Source organism: Phyllobates terribilis, unplaced genomic scaffold (assembly GCF_046119375.1).
Source record: "Phyllobates terribilis strain yellow unplaced genomic scaffold, ASM4611937v1 Scaffold_8__6_contigs__length_399053987, whole genome shotgun sequence".
NCBI lineage: Eukaryota > Metazoa > Chordata > Amphibia > Anura > Dendrobatidae > Phyllobates > Phyllobates terribilis.
This window is the reverse complement of record NW_027362768.1, coordinates 107035185-107055837: the sequence shown is the minus strand read 5'-3', so window position 1 is coordinate 107055837 and position 20653 is coordinate 107035185. Positions and strand designations below refer to the sequence as shown.

The window sequence follows — 20653 nt, the reverse complement described above, 5'->3', positions numbered from 1 at the left end:
GGCTCACAATCTATATTCCCTATCACTATGTCTTTTGAGAGTGGGAGGAAAACCGATTACCTGGAGGAAACCCTCGCAAACACGGGGAAAACATACCAACTCCTTGCAGATGTTGCCCTTGGTGGGATTTGAACCCAGGACCCCAGAGCTGCAAAGCAACAGTGCTAACCACTGAGCCACCATGATGCCCCTTTTTCAGGCATAAAGTTTCGTGTTACAGTAACACAGGCAGCAGAGAAAGTCTGCGTCGTCCCTTTGCAATTCAAAGATTAAACCTGCAGTAAATCTGCAGCATTTCCAGAGTGGAATCCAGAGCAAAATCCACACATTTGGTGCACATTTTGCCACTGCAGATGATCCACTGTATTTGATCCGTGTGGACATGTCCCCAGTCCTTGCTTAATTTAAGTGCCATGTACTTGCTTTACCTTCTTGACTTATGTCCTTTTACCCATAGTGCTAATGTGGCCATGTTGTGGGCTCCCCCTGTTTGTGCCTCTTTTTATGATGCCCTAGACCAGTGATCACCAACCTTTCTGACCTTGAGAGCTCTGGGAGAGGGTAGCGAGCCACATGCCGAACCCTCTCTCTTCTCCACCCCAGTGTAGTTACATCCAGTTCCTCCCTCCCTTAAGTGTTTCCCAGAACCCCAATTATCTGTATAATGACAGCCAAACTTTCCCACAGAAATCACACAGTATACTTGCATCCTGGGGTTCCCATCTTAAGGCCCCGTCACACTAAGCGATGCAGCAGCGATCCCGACAACGATACGACCTGTCAGGGATCGTTGCTGCATCGCTAATACATCGCTGGTGAGCTGTCAAACAGGCAGGCTCACCAGCGATGAGGGGAGCAGCGATATCGTGGAAAGAATCGTTCCACGATGTCCTGCTCCCGTTCCCAGCCTGCTGCTTAAGCAGGAGCAGGCTGGTAACTATGGTAAATATCGGGTTACTAAGTGCGCGTGTGCCCCTAGTAACCCGCTGTTTACCATGGATACCACTCTGCTACAGTGCGCTGGAGCCTCCGCTCACCGTAGCAGAGTGGTATCTATGGTAAACAGCGGGTTACTAAGTGCGCGCGTGCCCCTAGTAACCCGATATTTACCATGGTTACCAGCCAGATCGTTGGTCCCGCTGGTCACACACAGCGATGTGTGCTGGCCAGCGGGAGGCCAACGACCAAAAAATGGTCCAGGACACTTTGCAACGATCAGCGACCTCACAGCAGGGGCCTGATCGTTGCAAAGTGTCACACATAGCGACATCGCTGGTGAGGTCGCTGGTGAGTCACCAAAACCGTGACACAGCAGCGATCTCGCTAGCGATATCGCTTAGTGTGACGGGGCCTTTACTCTTATTCGGTATTCTTGCATCAAGCACTCCCACAATGCTATCACATCCAACATCAAGCACCCCCTCTATCTGTAAGTATCATCCTATGTCCAGCTTAGCACTTACTTAATATATCTCCCCAGCCTCAAGGCCAGTATATGCAGATCCATATCTGCTCTTCTATGTGGTCCTCCTCAAAACAGTCACCATCTGGAAACCTGCTCTTCATAGCGTTTTGCTAGACCTGGTGCTAATGCACCAAGCTGACAGACAGCCACGAGCCACACATCATGGTCCTACAAGCCAGAAGTAGCTCCCGAGTCACGGGTTGGGGATCCCAGCCCTAGACTAACAAGCCTCCTCTGTAGACTTTGATATTACTATAGTTGTCCAGAAACGGATACTGTGGTCTCCTGTGTTAACCTGAATTGTATGTAGGTTATTTAGCTTGTCCATGAGTGCATATACTTGTGCACAGTAAACTAGTCTCTCTTCTGCTAAGTTTCTTTAACCCATCAGTTTTATCTTCCAGGCTATCATACAAATAAGACTAGTCTGACTGTACAGTGCTCCATACAAAAAATCTCTCACAATCTCTACATCTAATCTGTAATATAAACCAAATCCTTCTTTCAACACAAATGTTGTGCACACAATAAGGCAACTTCCTCCCTAGGGTGCGATCTGCAGGTATAAAAAAAAACACATGTTCCTTTTTCCTTACCGGTTTCATCTTTTCCATAACTCACAGTCTAGCTGTCATGTGCTCTGGTTTTCTCAGTCTGACCGGTATGGCATTTATAGATGTTTTTGTAATGTTTCCTATTTTTAAAGGGAGTCTGTCACCCCCTAATCTGAAATTAAACCATTTATTCATTAATATAGGAGACTTAGCCCCTTTATAAATCATATTTGTGCTACTGATTTTACTTATTTCGTCTTATGTAAAAACAGTTTTATTACATATGTGCACGTAAGAGGACTTTGATGTACCCTTGGCATGACGAAGACCTCCAAGCACTGTTCTGACCCCTTAATTACTATCCTATACCCTCACCCTTGTGATGACTGACTTATGACAGTGTCAGAGTGTGCAGGGCTGAACATTCAATACAGGCAGCACTCCTTGGAGCGCTGTCAATCATCTGGCGGAGCAGAACGGTGCACCGGAACTTTTTCACTTGCATATGTATTAAAACTGTTAGGATTTTTATAGGGGCTAAGTCACTGATATGAATGTATACATTGCTTAATTTCAGTTTTGAGGGTGACAGACTCACTTTAAGTGTAAGTTTAATCAAATTGTTATAGAAAGAAAGGAATTGCATGAACAGTAATTTCCTTATACAGCAAATGATTGGAATTGCTCCCTTCAATAACTGGAATGCTCCGATGTGACAGAGGCAACTACTGTTGATATTTCTTATTCCTAACTCTGATTTTCCCTGAGTTATAGGCAGTTTTATTATAGCAGGTCTCAACTACTGCATTAAAACGATAATGGATAAAGAAAAGTAAAAATAAAGTTAAGAGTAAAAAAAAACAGTCACTCCAATATTATTTAGGAATCGTCGTTCATTTCCATCGGCATAGACCCGGCCATGTGACTGTAGATTCTCAGTCTTCCAGATGTTGCAATAAGTGTTTTATCGCAGTTGTTTAGTCAGAAAGAATTTTTGGGGGTTTGGTTTTATTTTTGTAAAAAGCAGTCACACTGACAGCTTTCCCTGTGATATTACAGATTGTTATACCGCTGTCACCACCCACTGGGGGAAGTGGCTGGCCTAGCGATTACGAGGATTTGGAATCTGGAGACAACGGTTTTCCAGGAGACACAGATGAAACTGAAATAGATCTTCTCTACTTGAAGCGCCATGAAATTGTGGTGGTATGTGACTTTCAGGGAGATCAGGGGCTCCGTTTAGATCTAAATACATCTGGGAGATTTGTCTCTGGCAGACAAGCTTACATCACTGTACATGACATTACATAAGTTACTTTATGTAATAATATGTAAATTTCATTTTGTCTTTTTTTTTTTTTTTTTAATAAAAAAGTCTGTGATTATTAAATCCCCTGCTCTAAAAATTTGGCTACTGGGAGCCACCAATAGGGGGCACTAAATGAAGACAGATTTATATTTGAGCTTAGTGGGGATTGTCTAATAGAGGTTCCCAGAAAAAAAGTGCTGCATGCCGTCAGAATTATAATTCTTTGAGATAATCAGCAATAAACGTAGACCTATTTATTTTTAAATAAAACTATAGGTATATGCTGTTATTGATTATAGGTAGAGCAGAACTCCAGTTAACACATATATGAAATGTCCAAGTCGAAAAATTAACATTAAAGAGGACTTATGACATATCCTTAAAGGGAATGTGTCAGCAGGATTTCACCCCCAAAACTATTTATATGCACATGTAGCTCTTTCAAAGATAAGTCCAGCAATATCTTTACATGGTCAGTCCGATCCTCCGCTACTGAGAAATCAGCATTTGAATTATTATGCAAATGAGGATGAAGAGCTATGATAGATCTGAAGCCTCTGCCACTGCAGCTCTATTCTCTGCCCAGCACCGCCTCCTCCTGCTTGACTGACCGCTTCTATGCTGTGTGACTTTAAGCAAAGGAGCAATCAGTCAAGCAGGAGGAGGCAGCGCTGGGCGGTGAATAGAGCTGGAGTGACAGAGACTTAGAAATAGCTTCTATGCTCTAAAAGCACTTCAGCCTCCTTTGCATACCCATTCAAATGAGGATTTCTCAGTAACGGAGGAACGGACTGGACATGTAAAGGTATTGGTGGACTTGTCTTTGAAAAAGCTAAATGGGCATATAAATAGTTTGGGGTGTGAAATTTTGCTGATAGATTCCCTTTAAGTATTACACGAGGAAACACTACCACTATATTACACATCCAGCATAGGCGTGAGTACTTTTATTACTAGCTTGCATTACATTTCTATCAATGTTGTGCTGTGTACTACATTCTGTTAGACGTCTGAGTGTGCAGTTTCCTTAAAAAGGTAATTTCTGAGCCGAGTCCTATATGGCTTTCTTAATCAATGGCTATTATACCAAATAGATCAGCTGAGTAAAACGTGACATATTGTATTTGCTGTGTGTAATTTTTCTCTCTACCTTTTTTGCCTTTTCCATTCATAGTTTAACTGCACAATTCCAAGAGACAACCTGGATCCCTTCGACATTGTATTTGCTCAACCAAATGTGACTTTTAAGATGGAGCTGTACAAGTCTGATTTGTTTCTAAAGTCTGCTCCGAGCCCTTTCACCGTGGCTGAAAATGGACAGGTCTTTGTAGAGGTAAGGGCGCACAGAAAACATTGCAATGTGGTTGTAATGCTCTGTGGATCTATGATCATCTATGAAGCCAAAGCTGTGGGACATCACTTGTTAGAAATGATTATCAAACTCATCTTGAAGGTCCTCCAGGGTCAAGCTGGTCACTGTGGTCTCTTCCCCACATCCCTGCTGATGAGCTTTTACAGTATAGCTACAGTACTGTGCAAAAGTTTTACGCAGGTGTGGAAATGTGAATGAAGAAAGGAGAAATCTAATCAAATTCGTACTTGTTGTTACCGCCCTTTACCTTCAAAACAGCATCAATTCTTCTATGTACTTGCACACAGTTTTTGAAGGAACTCGGCAGAGACTTTGTTCCAAACATCTTGAACAACTAACTGTTTTGGATCATTGTCCTGCTGCAGAAAAAATTTTGAGGCAATCAAACTAGGAGTCCTGGAAGTGATGATACGACCCACGCAGAGCTCTGTTCTCAACATCATCGAGTTTGTCTGGGATTACATAAAGGATGTACACCAGCCATCATCCACAGAAGATCTGTGGTCAATTCTCCAAGATGTTTGGAAAAACCTCTCTGTAGACTTCTTTCAAAAATTGTGTACAAGTACCTAGAAGAACTGATGCTGTTTTGAAAGGAAAGTGCGGACACATCAAATATTGGTTTGATTTAGATTTCTCTTTTGTTTATTCACTTTGCATTTTGTTAATTCATAAAAATCAACTGTTAACACTTGAGTGTTTTTAAAGCACTTACTTTTCAGTATTTTTCCACACCTGCCTAAAACTTTTTCACAGTACTGTTTGCCTCAGTTCAACAACTAAGGTTCCCAGTACAGGCTTCGTTTAACAGTATAAGGTTGTAATTATTTTGTCCATTAGAAATCCTACCTAAAATCCCAGACAACATCTGCATGTGAGATATAAGGATTCTGCATCAGTTTTGTTTGGGGAGTAAATGTACTTCCTGTGTGATCCCACACCCATATTCCTTTACATCTAACATTAACATATCTAATCTAAGGGAGGTGTATATGGAGTGGATTTTTAGTGAACGAGTTTACAAAGTCTCACATATAGAGAAAATCTGCAGCGGAAATTGACCAATGTTGCAGATTTTGAACGGGACAGTTTGTGCTGCTGATTTTCACAGCAGATTTCACCCTTTACAATGTGGAAATTCTCGAGTGGATAAGTCACATGTGTTTGTACCCCAAAGAGGGTTGTATATTTCTTTGTGAGTCTGTATTTCTTTTTCAGGGCAACATATACAGTTGATCTAAAACAGCCTTTTTGGTCTCTGGTCATGGGCTGTAGGGGAGATATACGGAATTTTATTTCCATGTTTCTCTTTTGCTGGACCAGCAAAATCACACCACCAAAGCCTTGCCTATATACAACACATTTCACTAGAAGGGATCTAGCTATTCTTGATTTTGGGTGAAGTTTACTTAAGATATTATGATTTGGTCACTTTTTTACATTTGGGTTTTACTCCTACTCCTTAAGTACACATAATAAGACATTGCAGATATTTGTACCATCACTAATGGTGCAAGAAAACATGTGCGCATTTGCAGATTCCTGACATACCTCACTGATAACCTTCTGTTTTCCCCGCTCTCCTACATTCATCGTGGGCCTGCATTGTCCATTCTTGAACTATTTCACAGTCCATTTACCGTTCCTACAAGAGATTTCTGAGAAGTTCTGCAAGGCGTATTAAGACAATTTCACATTCTAGTGCTTAAGCTAAAGCGGTTTGCTACATTTTTACTCATTAAGTTATTTCTCTGTCAGTTCATGAAAATTCCAATCATTTCCATTTTTGAATTTCCAGGTCTCGGTAACCAAAGTTGAGAAAAATTTAGGCTTCGTCGTCCACACCTGCTTTGTTTCTTCCTCCTCCAATGTGGACTCTTCCACCATTCATACCATCATAGAAAACATATGTCCTACAGATGAGACCGCAAAGTTTTACAAAGTCAACCATATGAACGATCCAACTCTGCAAGAACAGACAGAGAGAAAGCGCTTCAGCTTCATGTTTAAGTCTATCTTTAACACGTCTTTGGTCTTCCTTCAGTGCGAATTGACTCTATGCACAAATAGTGATAGATCAATGGACCGTCTGCCCAAGGTGAGCATTTATCCCATTTGTCATCTTCTTTAAGGACTCGAGGTCAGTGGTAAATGTTCAGCTTTTCGGGTCAGCTACCAATTACAGAGAAAAATGTGACAGTACAGCAAACTCCTCCACTGGCAGGTCAAAGGCACAGATAACCTCATCTAAGGAGCCTAACACAGCCGAAAGACAATTTTCTTCCTTTTATTAAATTCCTTTATTGAAGATTCACGCGATACATAATCCAGACTCCATTGTGGATCGCCAACACATTTGTGAAAACTAGAGCAGATGAAGCTGAGAGCCTAGCTTTTACCATCAATCATATGTTTAGTTTTACTCTCTAAAGAGGCCTAGAAAAATATTAGCGGAGATATGTTCCTCTAGGTAATTGGGATAATTCATGGGAAATGTGGGCTGCATTCATCAAAACTGTTCAACGTTATGTTTCTCCTTTGAAGATTAGAAAAGGAAAACTGAACAAACCAAACCATTATGGTATAATGGGCCACGTATTTTTTAACAAAGAATATATAAGAGGGAGTTCACACTCTTATGTACATTTGAGAGCATTTAGAGACGGAGCAGGGCTCAGTTTGTTGTGATCTCAGTATAGCTCATGCTTCCCAACTTTTCAAAACTGTTCTCCAAAAAAACTTGAGATTGGGCCGTGCAAATCACACTCTTTTCAGAGAAATCACACCTCCTCTATGTGCCTCTGGAAGTTCAAGCTTGGCCCTGCAACAATATAAAGGGTCAAGAGAGTGCTGCTTTCTAGGAGATACTGGGAAGCTTCTACAGCGCCTGGAAGATTTACCAAGTTTGGGAAGTCATCTCTTTTTCTGACAGTCTCCGAGACGATTTTGGAAAGTTGGCAAATATGGCATACTTGAGAATGTCATAAAACACAACTCATTGCATGTGGCACTGCATAGCCTACAGCCCCCCAGACACTTGAGATAGCTGTTGGCCCAATGATGGGTTGGCCGATTGTTTAGCCGGCAGCTATCTTGCCCGACTCGCCCATACCCATGAGCGCTTGCACTGCTGAGCATCAAAGAACCGCAGACGACATCTTATCTCTTAAAGAACAACAGGATCGGTAGTCCGAAATCGGACATGCCGGATCCTTACCTTCCCCAACATCATCTGTCAGAGGGGCCCCCATACACATTAGGGTGTCGACTGAACCTGTTGATACCAGTAGGATGGGCCGACATTAGTCTAATATGTATGAAGGCCTTAACCCCACTTGCAAAACCACTTTTCTACAATCTGATAACAAAATAATTAACTATACTCCACCGCTGTCCACTCCATCCTTCAGATCGCCCCTCTCCTTCTCTCCTTCTGATGCCTCCTGGTTCCTGTATTGGTGACAATGTTATAGTTATATCTCTGGTCACCATCAGTGACGGTTGGAGCATTGCCCATAGAAGTTCTTAGGAAGCTCATGACAACGCTGCATAGCAATATTACTGCCATTGTGTAATGCAGATGATAGTTCAGTGCTGCAATACCACACACAACCTGTGAAAAAATGTGGCACTATTTCAGGAAAAAAAAGAAGCAGCCATGTTTTCTAATCCTGGACAACCCAAATAACTACTCTGGTTTATTACATTTTTCCCATATGTTTTTATTGAGCATATTCTATCTGGATGCATTGGAAAAATAAGTATGTAACAGTATTAACTCATTTAGAAATGTCAGCAAAAGAAATCTGTCATGTGTGGGCAATGGCATGTCATTATAAATCACTTTAGATCAATGAAAGCCTGCCCCATTAGCCGGCATATTTTCTGTCTTGGCTTTACTAAGTTATTTATCTGGTTTTATATGCAAAGGGCATAGACTTGATAATTTTTCAAGTGCCAAATTTCAAAAACTCTGACTTACCGTATGTTATTCTGATTTTTGCTTCTTAGTTAAGGGAATCCATGCAACTTTACTGTCATCACCGAGTCCTGGCAGAAAATAACACTGATAAGCCTTCAGTATTTCATGCTCACTGTCTGCAGACACTGTGAAAGTTTGATGGGACACTTTGGTGTACGCACCCCATGTGCCCAATATGAATTGTTGTATTGTGCATGACTTTTAAGATATAGAAAAATTCGCCACAAACTAAATTTGTCACAACCTCTGGGCTGTACAGATTCGTAGGTGGGAATCCTACTGTACCTCCGATGTCATGTTGCATGTTCATTGCAGGATATTTTATGGAGGCATTCACCTTTTGAAGCACTGTACCATATGGCAGCACACAGAGCTCTTGCGGCTCCATAGCCTCAAACTTTGTCGCATTACAGCATCCAGCACACAGCTCTGCCTTGGGCACAAAGTAACTAAGCTTTTTTAATTTAACTATCCTTCAGGCATTGCAAAGTTATCCATTTTTGTAATATACTTTATTACTTTAATTTGCTTCCTTCTCTTCAAAACACCATGGCACAATCCTGTTTTAATGCCGTGTTCATGCTCTTTTAGAAGCTGCTTTCAATTGCTGTCCAGCAAAAATCTACACATTATTTTAAAACATTCAGAGTACAGAACTTTCCCTGTTTGAGCCTCCCTGTTCACGATTATCCTACTCAGAATGGAAAATTCCTGTACACAGACTGTTTGAATATATGGATTCTTGCCGAGCAGCAGTTGAAAGCAGCTTGTAAAAGAGCATGAACTGTGCATTGAAAAAAAGCTGCAGCATAGTGAGTAGTGAAATATATTACAAATAAATCATAACTTTGCAATGTCTGGAGGATAATTAAATAAAAAAAAGTTTGGTTACTTTTCATCACAACTGCAACGAAATCAGCCACTTTTGAATTTTTTGTCCAATAGAAGGATCAAACATCTTTTTTTCTTGCGAAAGATATTTTTTCCACAGACATTCATTGAAAGGGCGCAATCAGATGGGTGTATAAAGTGAAACGAGATCGGAACACAGTGCACGGACTGGCCGATGGATCTCCCGACCAGAGCATGACAGCCTCATGTATTTCTATGTAGCTGTCACGTTCGAGTTGGGAGAACCACTGGCTTGTTCGTGCACTGCGTTCCGATCTTGTTCCGATTTATACGGCTGTCTGACTGTGCCCAAAGACTGTTCAGCGTTTGCTCGGTGTCATTACTTCTAAGATTAGTGACAATAATGGACTAAAATCTGTATAGCCACAGATGAAATGATCGTTCATCAGACGATCGATCATTCAACAGTTGTTCATCCATCAACCTACTTCTGTCCAATGAGTATGGTGGCCTTAGATTTGTTTGTCAAAGAAAACTGATTGTGTTCATCTTCTTAATGATAACTGCCAATAGTAGATAGAAAACATTAATATGCTTTTCATTTATCTATTTTGTAAAACTATTTTTTTTTAATTCTCCAAGTTGTACTGCTAAACTGGTAAGACATTGTAGCTCAGCTCAACCTCACAGAATAAAGGACACCTTGTGCTCAGATTGCCCTTTACATCCCCGTACTCGGTTTCCATAATTCCTAATTAATTCTTTAGTTCTCTGCGGACAATTAATGGCCCAGCAGGTCCTTGTGGCATTCTGCCTCGTACAGTCTAGTGCCAAGCTTAGCTTTTCACTTCCATTTAGTAGGATCATGTGATGAGCATTTACATTGTTACAGGCAAGAAAAGGAGTTTGTTGTGCGAGTGTCAGGAAAACCCCGAAAGACCCAATAGGTCTGAATTGGGTTATCTTAAGTGGTTTTTCATGCTACTAAAGTCAAGTAGAGACACTGACAATTATTTGTGTCGGGTTACTTGTGTTCAGAAGTGTGTTTTGCCTCATTTGAGTAACAAGAACACAAGAGGGGATTATATTTCACAGCAGGCCCCGACTCCAGGGACCTGGATGGAGAATGTAAGACATGACTGGCTATTATCAAGATGTTTCACTACCCTTCAACATGTATGATACCTGACTGGTGTATTCAAGTAGAGTGACAACCAAAAAAATCAATTAGCTCGGTTTTGGATACTGGATACTTTCATTCTTGACTGCAAATCGGAATCAATGACCTTGTTCCATAGACTTTTCTCAACTTGTGTTTCCTCTATTTTATGCAAATAGCCTCTACAGAGAGGAAATGAACGGGAACTCTAGCTCAACCTGTCAATATCGATCCTTTAAAGTGCTTAGGATAAGAAACCAAATAAGAAACTCCATTTGCAGACACATGTTTCGGGGTATTTGCCCCTAATAAGTACAAAGCAAGAGTGCTGATGTAGCTGGGTGAGAGACCTCTAATAGAGGATTTAAGGCGTAAAGTTTCTCCCTCTGGAGAGTGCCAAGTCGGTGTAAGGAGACTTACAAGCCATGCAATGTTCATTTGGAAATTAAAATATGCAAATAGCCTTTTCAGGGAGGAAGAAGACAGGATTTCATGCGCCACCTCAAGGGTTGGCAACCATATATGTCATTATCAGCTCTTTAAAGGACCTTGTAACATTAGTCTATTTTATGGTTTATAGATAGAAAATTGCTTGCAGCACTCCAATATGGACACTTATATAGGGCACATAAGCCTAAATGTAGATGCGCCATCAGAGTAGTCCAAAGGAGTCCACTTGGTAAAATACATCAATAAATCAAATAGACAACATCCAAAATCAGGTGAAAATATCCCCAAAACTCCTTTCATTCTGCCATAGGGCCTTGCCACGTGACTTAGGATAAGAAACTCCATTTGCAGACATGTGTTTTGGGGTATTTGCCTCTTATTAGTGCAAAGCACGAGTACTGCTGTAGCTGGGTAAGAGGTCTCTGATAGGGGATTTAAGGCGCAAAGTTTCTCCCTCTGGAGAGTGCCAAGTCGGCGTAAGGAGACTTATAAGCCATGCAGTGCTCCTATGGGAATTAAAATATGCAAACAGCCTCTTCAGGGAGAAAGAGGGTAGAAACTCTTGCGCCACCTAAAGAGGTAGCAACCCTCCATGTCAATATCAACTCTTTAAAGGACCTTGTCATATGAGTCTATTTCATGGTTTAGTCTTTATCTAAACTACATTTTTCTCTGCTGGTAATTTAATCCTCCTTTTATACATATTTTTCAGTGTTTTTAACTACTTTTAAAAAACGCAATGAATTTTGTGTATTTTTCTAGTGTTTTTCTTTACATTCTTTTATGGGGGTTGTGTTTTGTTTGTTTTGTAGCATAAGTTTTTCTTGGCTCAAATTAAGTCCAATAACGAAAAAATAAATAAGACACAATTAAAAATGACAGGTAAAGGACATAGTTTCTTTGCTTTGTGTGAAACCAGCCTAAAAGACGATTTCAACCTCAGATTAAAAAATACAATATGTGTCTGACCAGAGGCATCACCAACCATTTATGATGGAGTCCGAATTTTTCAGAGCTGCGATTAGCTTTCTATGTAACTAGACACATTTAGCATTCAGAAGTCAGACAGTTCCCTCCTTGGCGAGTTGTTGGGGATCGCTACCCTCTTGCTTCCCTCTTTGGATAATTCTAGACGGATCAAATACGCAGCTGATTTCCCATCTGGATTTTGATAGGAAATCTGCTCTGAATTAAAGTATCAGCATTGTGAACGAGACTTTACAAGATCTAATCCCCACAATTCTGATACTTATAGTTTCTGGCTTGTCTGCAATTTTTCCATTTGGTAATCTGCAGCGAAATCTTATCTTCAGCCGGCTAGCTGAATAGCAATACGACCTGTTCTATCCGTGTCCAGGTCAGTCTGACAGTGCTGGAGATACTGAACTGTCCGCTATGTACGCCCCCTTGATCTTGCATATTTCTCTTCCAGTGCATACGTCCCGATGAAGCCTGCATTTCTCTCGACAGCAGCATGATCATGGTCATGATAGACTACAAGAAGACGCTCACAATGCCTTTGGCCGTGGTCTCGATGGACAAACCTCCAGGTAATCCAGCTCATCACTTGAGTGTCTCAAAATATTCTTCCCACCTGCAAGAGAAAAACCATTTTCTCACCCAAGCGAATTGCACGAGGCAAATGTATACACCCGCTATCTGTGCAGACGTTATAAGATGGTACAACCTGCTTAAAATATTTGGTCCATAGGATTTAGCTGGATGTAAACATTTCAGGACCACAGATATCCTTAAATGGGGATGGCATTGAATTTTGTGTAGAACGAAGCAGAAGGGCAGTGAGTTTCTTAACTGTCTAATGTAGTAATCCATGAAATGACAATTAATCATCATCGTTCACTAACTTGTATATTTATAGGCTTTGCTTGTTGCTCTCTACAGTAATAAGAATTGAAAAGGTTTTTTTGTATAGTCTGTGTCATATAATTATAATGTGCAATCAGTAACCGATGAGTTAGCTCATTAATTTCTTCAATCCATAGCAAATTGATCAAGGCGAAGAATAGATTACTAATTACACTTATGTTCTCATATGGAATTACTAGAATCACATAGGATACTCAGATAACTAAACAGAACACCAAGTTTCCAGAACCATTAAGTTATAGAAACATAGGAGTATTTTAACCAATACATCTTTATTGAAACATTATACTAAAATTATAAAACATTTGATAGACATATAAGATGCAACCATGAAGGCGAGGATAGATTAACATACAATTATATAAATATATAAAAATGAATCATTAATCAAGATGCCCAATACAATTATGACTCTAAATATTTTGATTGTTGGATCATCATTTTATACCTGCAGGTAAAATTGCTCAGTAATTAAATAGTGGTCCTAGGAGTCCCGAGTTTTGACAGGTGCAGGTCCTTAGTTGGAAATAAAGTGCTATGTGCAAGATCGTGTGCTCTCATAAATCCAATGGACCCCTATAAGCTGCCAATGTGCTGCTCCCAACTATTAATGTACAATATATGTATTAGATTTACTCAAGGTTTCAATAAATGTGAGCATGTAAATACCTATAGCTGTATGATCAGAGTATGGGTGCTGTTAGCCTCGCTGCCCCAACGCACGTTTCGCCCATATCTTCATCAGGGGGCGTGAATAGATTAGTATGGTCCTTTTGCCTAACAAACACTTTGTTACTATGGAATCATTTCATTACTCCAGGAAAACATTATAGAAATAAAAGGGTTATTATCCAAAGGAAGTCACAGCAGTGTATATAAATCTGGATACATATATTGTGGTAATTCAGGGTCATCGGATCAACATCTTCTCCTGGACACGACGATTGGCCTTGGTGGATTAAGTTCAGAACTAGCTGCACCTTGCTTCATTATCCTAAGGGTTCGCTCACACTAGTGTATAAAAAAATTGGTCCCATTCTAATCCAGAAAAGTGGGACGATTTTTTCTCACTTGTCATCCATATGCAATCCATTTACAGTTTCCTATGCTACAGAATTGTAATGTATGCGTATGCAAATTGCCTCTTCAGAGAAAAAGAAGACTTGAACTCTATAGCGCCATCTATCGGAAACAGCAATACTACAAATCACAATCAACCCTTTAACGAGTCGTGCAATATGACTTAGGATAAAAGCCAAATCAGAATCTCAATTTGCAGACACGGTATTTCGGGCTGTTGGCCCTCGTCAGTGTAAAGTATGAGAACTGATTTGGCTAGATGAGAGGCTCTGGACTGAGGTCTAAGGGGTAACGTTTCTCCTTGTGGAGAGTGAATTACCGGCTCTGGCATGCCAAAGTAAGGAGGCTTATTCTCTGTGCAATGCTCCTCTGGGAAATTTAATATGCAAATTGCCTCTTCAGAGAAAAGGGGGACTTGAACTCTATAGCACCACCTATTGGAAGCAGTAATCCTACAAGTCACAATCAACCCTTTAATGAGTCGTGCAATATAATCAGATGGCGTACTGATGGTCCATAGGGCAAGCTATTTTTTTCTCACACCCATCAGATTTCGGAGTGAGATCACAGCATGCTGCAATTTTTTTTCATGCCAAATACAGCTGAGAAAAAATATGCAGATCTGCACGGCCTCATTGAATAACATTGATCTGAGTGCAATCCGATTTTTCCCCGCATTGCACTTGCAAGTGTGAGCGCACACTTAAAAACAAGGAAATGACAAAAAAATCTTAAGCTGTGTGGCCGCTAACTTTCAGTGTCCATCAACTATGAGACTCTGCTTCATCTTTATCCCAAAAACAGCATCATAGTCAACACAATTCCTCATGGTGGTGATGACAGCCAAAGGCCTTGGCACAGCCAGTCTCTTAGGGCTCATTCAGACATCACTGATTTTTCTTATATGCAGTAAAATGCTTATTTTTCATCTGATTTTTGGATCAGATTTTCATTAGTCCGTGTGTCAGTTTTAGGCCACGTTCACACATTCACACTGTCCAATTTTTTCACTACCCATAGACTTGCATTTCCGAGTTTGAACCATGATATGGATCAAAATCTGACATGTCTCCATGTTTTGGTGTGGACCATTCAGTCTGCAAAAAAAACACGGACACGTGAACTACTCCATAGACTTTAATAGACATGAGTTCTATCTGTGAAAAACATGGCTAGAAAATGTACGTGAAAAACTAATGTCTGAACAAGCTCTTAGACTGGGTGAAATACGCACACAGGACAGACATTTTGGAAAGAACCAAGGTGTTGGGGGTATGTTTACACGTTAAGTACTTGTAGTAGCAATTTCTGCATCTTTTGGCAGGAAGAACGCTGCTTAAAATACACACATTTTTGTTGCATTTTTTACATGCGTTTTTATTGCAGATTTTTTTCCCACCCATTAGTATGGGTGAAATCTGCAGTAAAAACGTAGAAAGAATTTAGATGCTGCAGATTTGAAAAAACACTTTGAAGGTTCAAATCTGCAAGGAAATGTTTTTTTTCATAAATCTTATTCACTTTGCTTATACCGCTCCGTTTCTTTTCTGCTGCACAATCTGCATGCATATTATTTAATATTTTTGTTGTGATTGTGACAATTCAATTTTTCCACAAAAATCCACCCAGACTACAGTGGTGCAGACAATGCTCCGCTAGTGGTGGAGATTAGTGGTGTCGCTGATCAGAAGTGACAGTCTGTGATATTTCTGCTCAGGAAGGAATGTAACAGGGTGAGTGAGATAGGGATATTACGAAATACGGATTCCTACATCCCCTACTGTTTATAGGGTTTGACAGAGGAATATTATAACCGTATCGGTCATTGTTGTAGTATTTTATTTCAGAACTTGTTTTTATTAAACAGTTTCAGGTTGTACAAAAATAAAAATGATAAAAAGACGAAAAGTGCAACAGGGTCTCATCAGGGTATTAAAATTTGAGATTTGTTTGAAATCTGCTGACCTGTAGGGGCTGTGTGTGACACAACCACTATCATAGCCTAGTTGTCAGCCGCTGCAATGTCCACAGATTTGTACATAATAGAAAGCCAGAGTAAGTGGACATCAAGTGCGCTGCTGATTCAGAAACCAATCATATAACAAATTAACAAAAGGTGGTTTGTCAACGCGTTTTCAGAGTCAAATCCGACTCCTTCCTCAGGACAACCACATTGACTGTGGTTGTCCACATGTGGTTGTCCTGAGGAAGGAGTCAGATTTGACTCTGAAACGCGTTGACAAATAAACCACCTTTAATTAACTTGTTCTATGATTCGTTCTTGAATCAGCAGCGCACTTGAAGTCCATGTACTCTGGCTTTCTATTAAAAATAAAAATGTAACATATTCAGTTCTGTAAATGAAACACTCCGCAATATGATATATATTGTGCTATTATGCCCAGATTCTGTGGCAGAAATATTCCTGGATGTCATATATTTAAGACATGTATTGATTGATAATAAATAGATTAATATCATACTATTTTTTAAATTTATTTTATGCTTATAGAGATTTCTAGAATTCTATTAAATAAAAAATTCCTCCCTCTCTTCCTCTAACATGCCACAGAGCTGAGCGCCACCACTTGGCTTAGGTCACGGCCCCACTATCAGTATTTGGTCAGTATTTTGTCAGTATTTTTTCTCAGGAATTCGAGCAAAAACCAGGTGAGTAACAATCAGAGAAAAGGTATAATAGAAACAAGTCACCAATTCTGCATTTATCACCCACTCCTGGTTTTATACTGACCAAATACTGATAGTGGGGCCGTGGCCTTAGGAAGGAGCTATATATATTAGCTCCCTTTTTCAGTTTTCAGTTTCTACTATATATTAGGGGAATGTCCTCTAAGTTATAGCTATATAATAAATCATGTATAATAATTTAAATACTTTGTATTTCATAGGTACTCCAACCAGTAAAGTCCATCTAAGTATACCTGAACGTAAGTAATACTGATACAAGTTAAGAAAAGACATCTGCATGCATAAATATATATATATATATATATATACATACATACATATATATATATAAAATGGAAACTAAATTGTCAAAACATCTCAACTTATTCAGCATTGCTTATATGCGCCATGTGCAAAAATCCCCTCACTTACAAGCCTTGACTGATATCAATGAGGTTTATAATGGTTGTGTGAGGAATGTTCTGCTTCGTTGAATGCACTTGGGCAAATCATCAAGATCCGCTGCTGGCAGCATCCTTTGCAATTACTGACCAATGACGTCCCAGATATGCTCGATGGGAGACAAGTCCGGAGACACTGCAGCCCATGGTAACCATACAGGCTGCTCACCTGTCACGGGTCTGTCGCCACGAAGATCGTCACGATTACACAGCCTGACTTCTCGCAGCTGACTTTTTGGTGCTTTGTGTTTTCGGCAGTGAGGGAGTTAATTCTCTCTCTCTCTGTGCTAGACGAGGTTCAGCCTCGCCCAGCTGCAATCAATGCTGCTGTAGTGAGTCTCCTTCAAATGCCTGCTGGTCTGTTTGGGAAGTGTCGGTGAAAGCATTTCATACAGACTTACAGAGCGGATCGTGGTATTTGGAGTTTCTGAGATAAGTGTATTTGGAGTGTTTTTTCCCTTTCCTCGCTTTATCATTTATCTCCTTTCCCGTTGGTGTTCCCTCTGTTGTAGTTGTGTAGTTTTTGTATGCAAGGTGGTTTTGGTTTTTCCCTTGTACTGTCTCGTTCGTCTAAGTACTGTGTGTGGGCATATTATTACTTGTCCTCTTTTGTTGTGATCGGGGTCCTTCTCAGGACTAGATTACTTAGGTGCAGGGATCCTCAGGAGGTAGGGGTTACGCTGGCGGCCTGGACCTCTGTACCTTTAACAGTACCTCCAGGTTGAGGGATTAGTCAGGGCCCCAGCTTAGGGTCAGCTTAGGCCCCCTACCTCCAGTATACAGAGACAGCGTGACATTTTCACCGACCCACTTAGTTTTTCTCCAGCTACCATGGATCCAGTAGCCGGTCTAGCTCGGCAGTTGCAGAGTTTGTCCATGGAGCTGGCGGACGTTAGGTCCAAGGTTTTGCATCCTCAGGAGCAAGCCGGACCAGAACCTAAAGTAGCTCTCCCTGACAGGTTCACTGGGGGGCGGGACAAGTTTTTTGTTTTCCGGGAGGCATGCAAATTGTACTTTCGGCTGTGGCCTCGGTCATCGGGGAGTGAAGAACAAAGGGTGGGAATTGTCATCTCGCTCCTACAAGGGGACCCACAATCTTGGGCGTTCTCTCTTCCCCCGGGCTCCCCGGCTCTCCAGTCAGTGGATAGGTTTTTCGCTGCTCTGGGACTCGTATATGATGACCCAGATCGGATCTCCCTTGCTGAGTCTAAGTTACGTAGGATCCAGCAGGGAGATCGTCCGGCGGAGGAATTCTGTTCGGAGTTCCGTAGGTGGGCCACGGACACCCAGTGGAATGACCCGGCTCTTAGGAGCCAGTTTTGTCAAGGTTTATCCGACAAATTACAGGATGTGTTGGCACAGTATGACTCTCCCGCGTCACTGGAAGCCGCTATGGCCCTGGCTATTCGCGTTGACAGACGGCTTCGGGAGAGGTGCGGGATAACTCGACCCCCTGTGATGACTCCACCTCCTACAAGGTCCCCTCATATGGTGGTTCCCCTGGTCAGTCCAGAGGAGCCTATGCAATTAGGAGGGACATCATTTCGGGGGAGGGGACCGGTGGTGCGCCATAAGACAGGAAGGTGTTTCTTCTGCGGGAGAAAGGGACATTTTATTGGGGGGTGTCCATCCCGTCCCTTGCAGAGTGAAGAGTCGTCGGAAAACTGTTGATCCCAGGTTGTGTGGTGGACGGCAATCTGGGAGTAGGTATTTCGTCCCTAGGTTCGTCTCAGTTTCTCGTACCGGCGGAGGTGGTGGTGGGTACGAGAACTGAGAGGATATCTGTTCTTCTGGATAGTGGGGCCGGGGCTAATCTGGTTGATGCTCGGTTTGCCCGGGTTCAAGGTATGCGATTGAGTGAGTTGGCTAAACCCATCCCCATATTCTCGATCGATGCCAGGCCTCTCGGTCAGGGAAGTTTTTTGCAAGCAGTGCATGACGTAAAACTTCAAGTGGGGGCGATACATAAAGAACTGTTGTCTTGCTACGTGTTGGAGGGTCTTCCCACTCCTATAGTGTTGGGCCTTCCTTGGTTAACTAAGCATAACCCGGTTATTAATTGGCAAACCAGAGAGATAAGCCAATGGAGTAAATTCTGTAATAAAAACTGCATGAACACGGTCATCGGTGCGGTTACTCCTTGGGTCTTACCTCCATTTCTGGCGGACTTTGAGGATGTATTCTCGGAGAAAGGATGTCAGGAACTACCTCCTCATCGCGAGTATGACTGTTCTGTAAAACTGCTCCCTGAGGCCAAGTTACCTAAAGCTAGGTTGTATAACCTTTCTGGTCCTGAGAGGCAGGCCATGAAGGATTATATTTCAGAAAGTCTGGCTAAGGGGCATATTAGACCTTCATCTTCACCGGTGGCTGCGGGGTTCTTCTTTGTTAAGAAGAAAGATGGAGGCCTACGCCCTTGCCTGGATTTCCGTGAACTTAATCGGATTACGGTCCGAGATCCGTATCCACTCCCACTTATTCCCGATCTCTTTAATCAGATCGTGGGCGCCAAATGGTTCTCTAAGTTGGATCTCAGGGGGGCGTACAATCTGATTAGGATGAAGGAGGGGGATGAGTGGAAGACGGCGTTTAACACTCCGGAGGGGCATTATGAGAACCTTGTCATGCCATTCGGTCTGACTAATGCCCCGGCGGTGTTCCAACACTTTGTTAATGACATTTTTCGCCGCCTGGTGGGACAGTTTGTTGTCATATATCTGGATGATATCTTAATTTACTCGCCGGATCTGGTGTCTCATCAGGAGCACGTTAGGCAGGTGTTACAGATCTTGCGGGATAATAAACTGTATGCCAAATGGGAAAAGTGTGTGTTCGCCGTACAGGAACTCCAGTTTTTAGGCTTCCCGGTTTCAGCGTCCGGTTTTCGTATGGACCCTGGGAAAGTGCGGGCAGTTCTTGAGTGGGATCGGCCAGAGAATCTTAAGGCACTACAACGTTTCCTGGGGTTTGCTAATTATTACCGGAAGTTCATTCGTAATTTCTCGTCCATTGTTAAGCCTCTCACAGACATGACTAAAAAGGGGACGGATTTTTCTAGGTGGTCTGACAAGGCTTGTCAAGCATTCTCCTGCTTGAAAAAATGTTTTGCCTCGGCACCCATACTCATTCAACCTGATGCGTCACAGCCATTCATTGTAGAGGTAGACGCTTCCGAGGTAGGGGTGGGAGCAGTATTGTCACAAGGTTCGTCCCCTGGTAAGTGGCATCCGTGCGCCTTTTTCTCTAAAAAATTGTCGTCCGCTGAGAGGAATTACGATGTCGGCAATAGGGAACTCTTGGCCATTAAGTTAGCTTTTGAGGAGTGGCGCCATTTTTTGGAGGGGGCAGTCCATCCGGTCACCGTCATCACCGATCACAAGAACCTGCTATATCT

The 20653-nt window shown here is 41.7% G+C and overlaps 1 protein-coding gene across 2 annotated transcripts in view; it reads left to right on the top strand.

Annotated features, from left to right (window-relative positions):
* The window catches only part of TGFBR3 (transforming growth factor beta receptor 3), a 251927-nt gene that overhangs the window by 185232 nt on the left and 46042 nt on the right, over positions 1-20653 (top strand). The window contains exons 11-15 of one of the 2 annotated variants that reach the window (XM_073643184.1): positions 3079-3225; positions 4503-4661; positions 6499-6798; positions 12576-12693; positions 17020-17058. In XM_073643184.1, the coding sequence (XP_073499285.1) occupies positions 3079-3225; positions 4503-4661; positions 6499-6798; positions 12576-12693; positions 17020-17058 (763 nt within the window). The remainder of the gene's footprint in view (positions 1-3078; positions 3226-4502; positions 4662-6498; positions 6799-12575; positions 12694-17019; positions 17059-20653) is intronic. The other variant, XM_073643185.1, reaches the window with a different exon arrangement.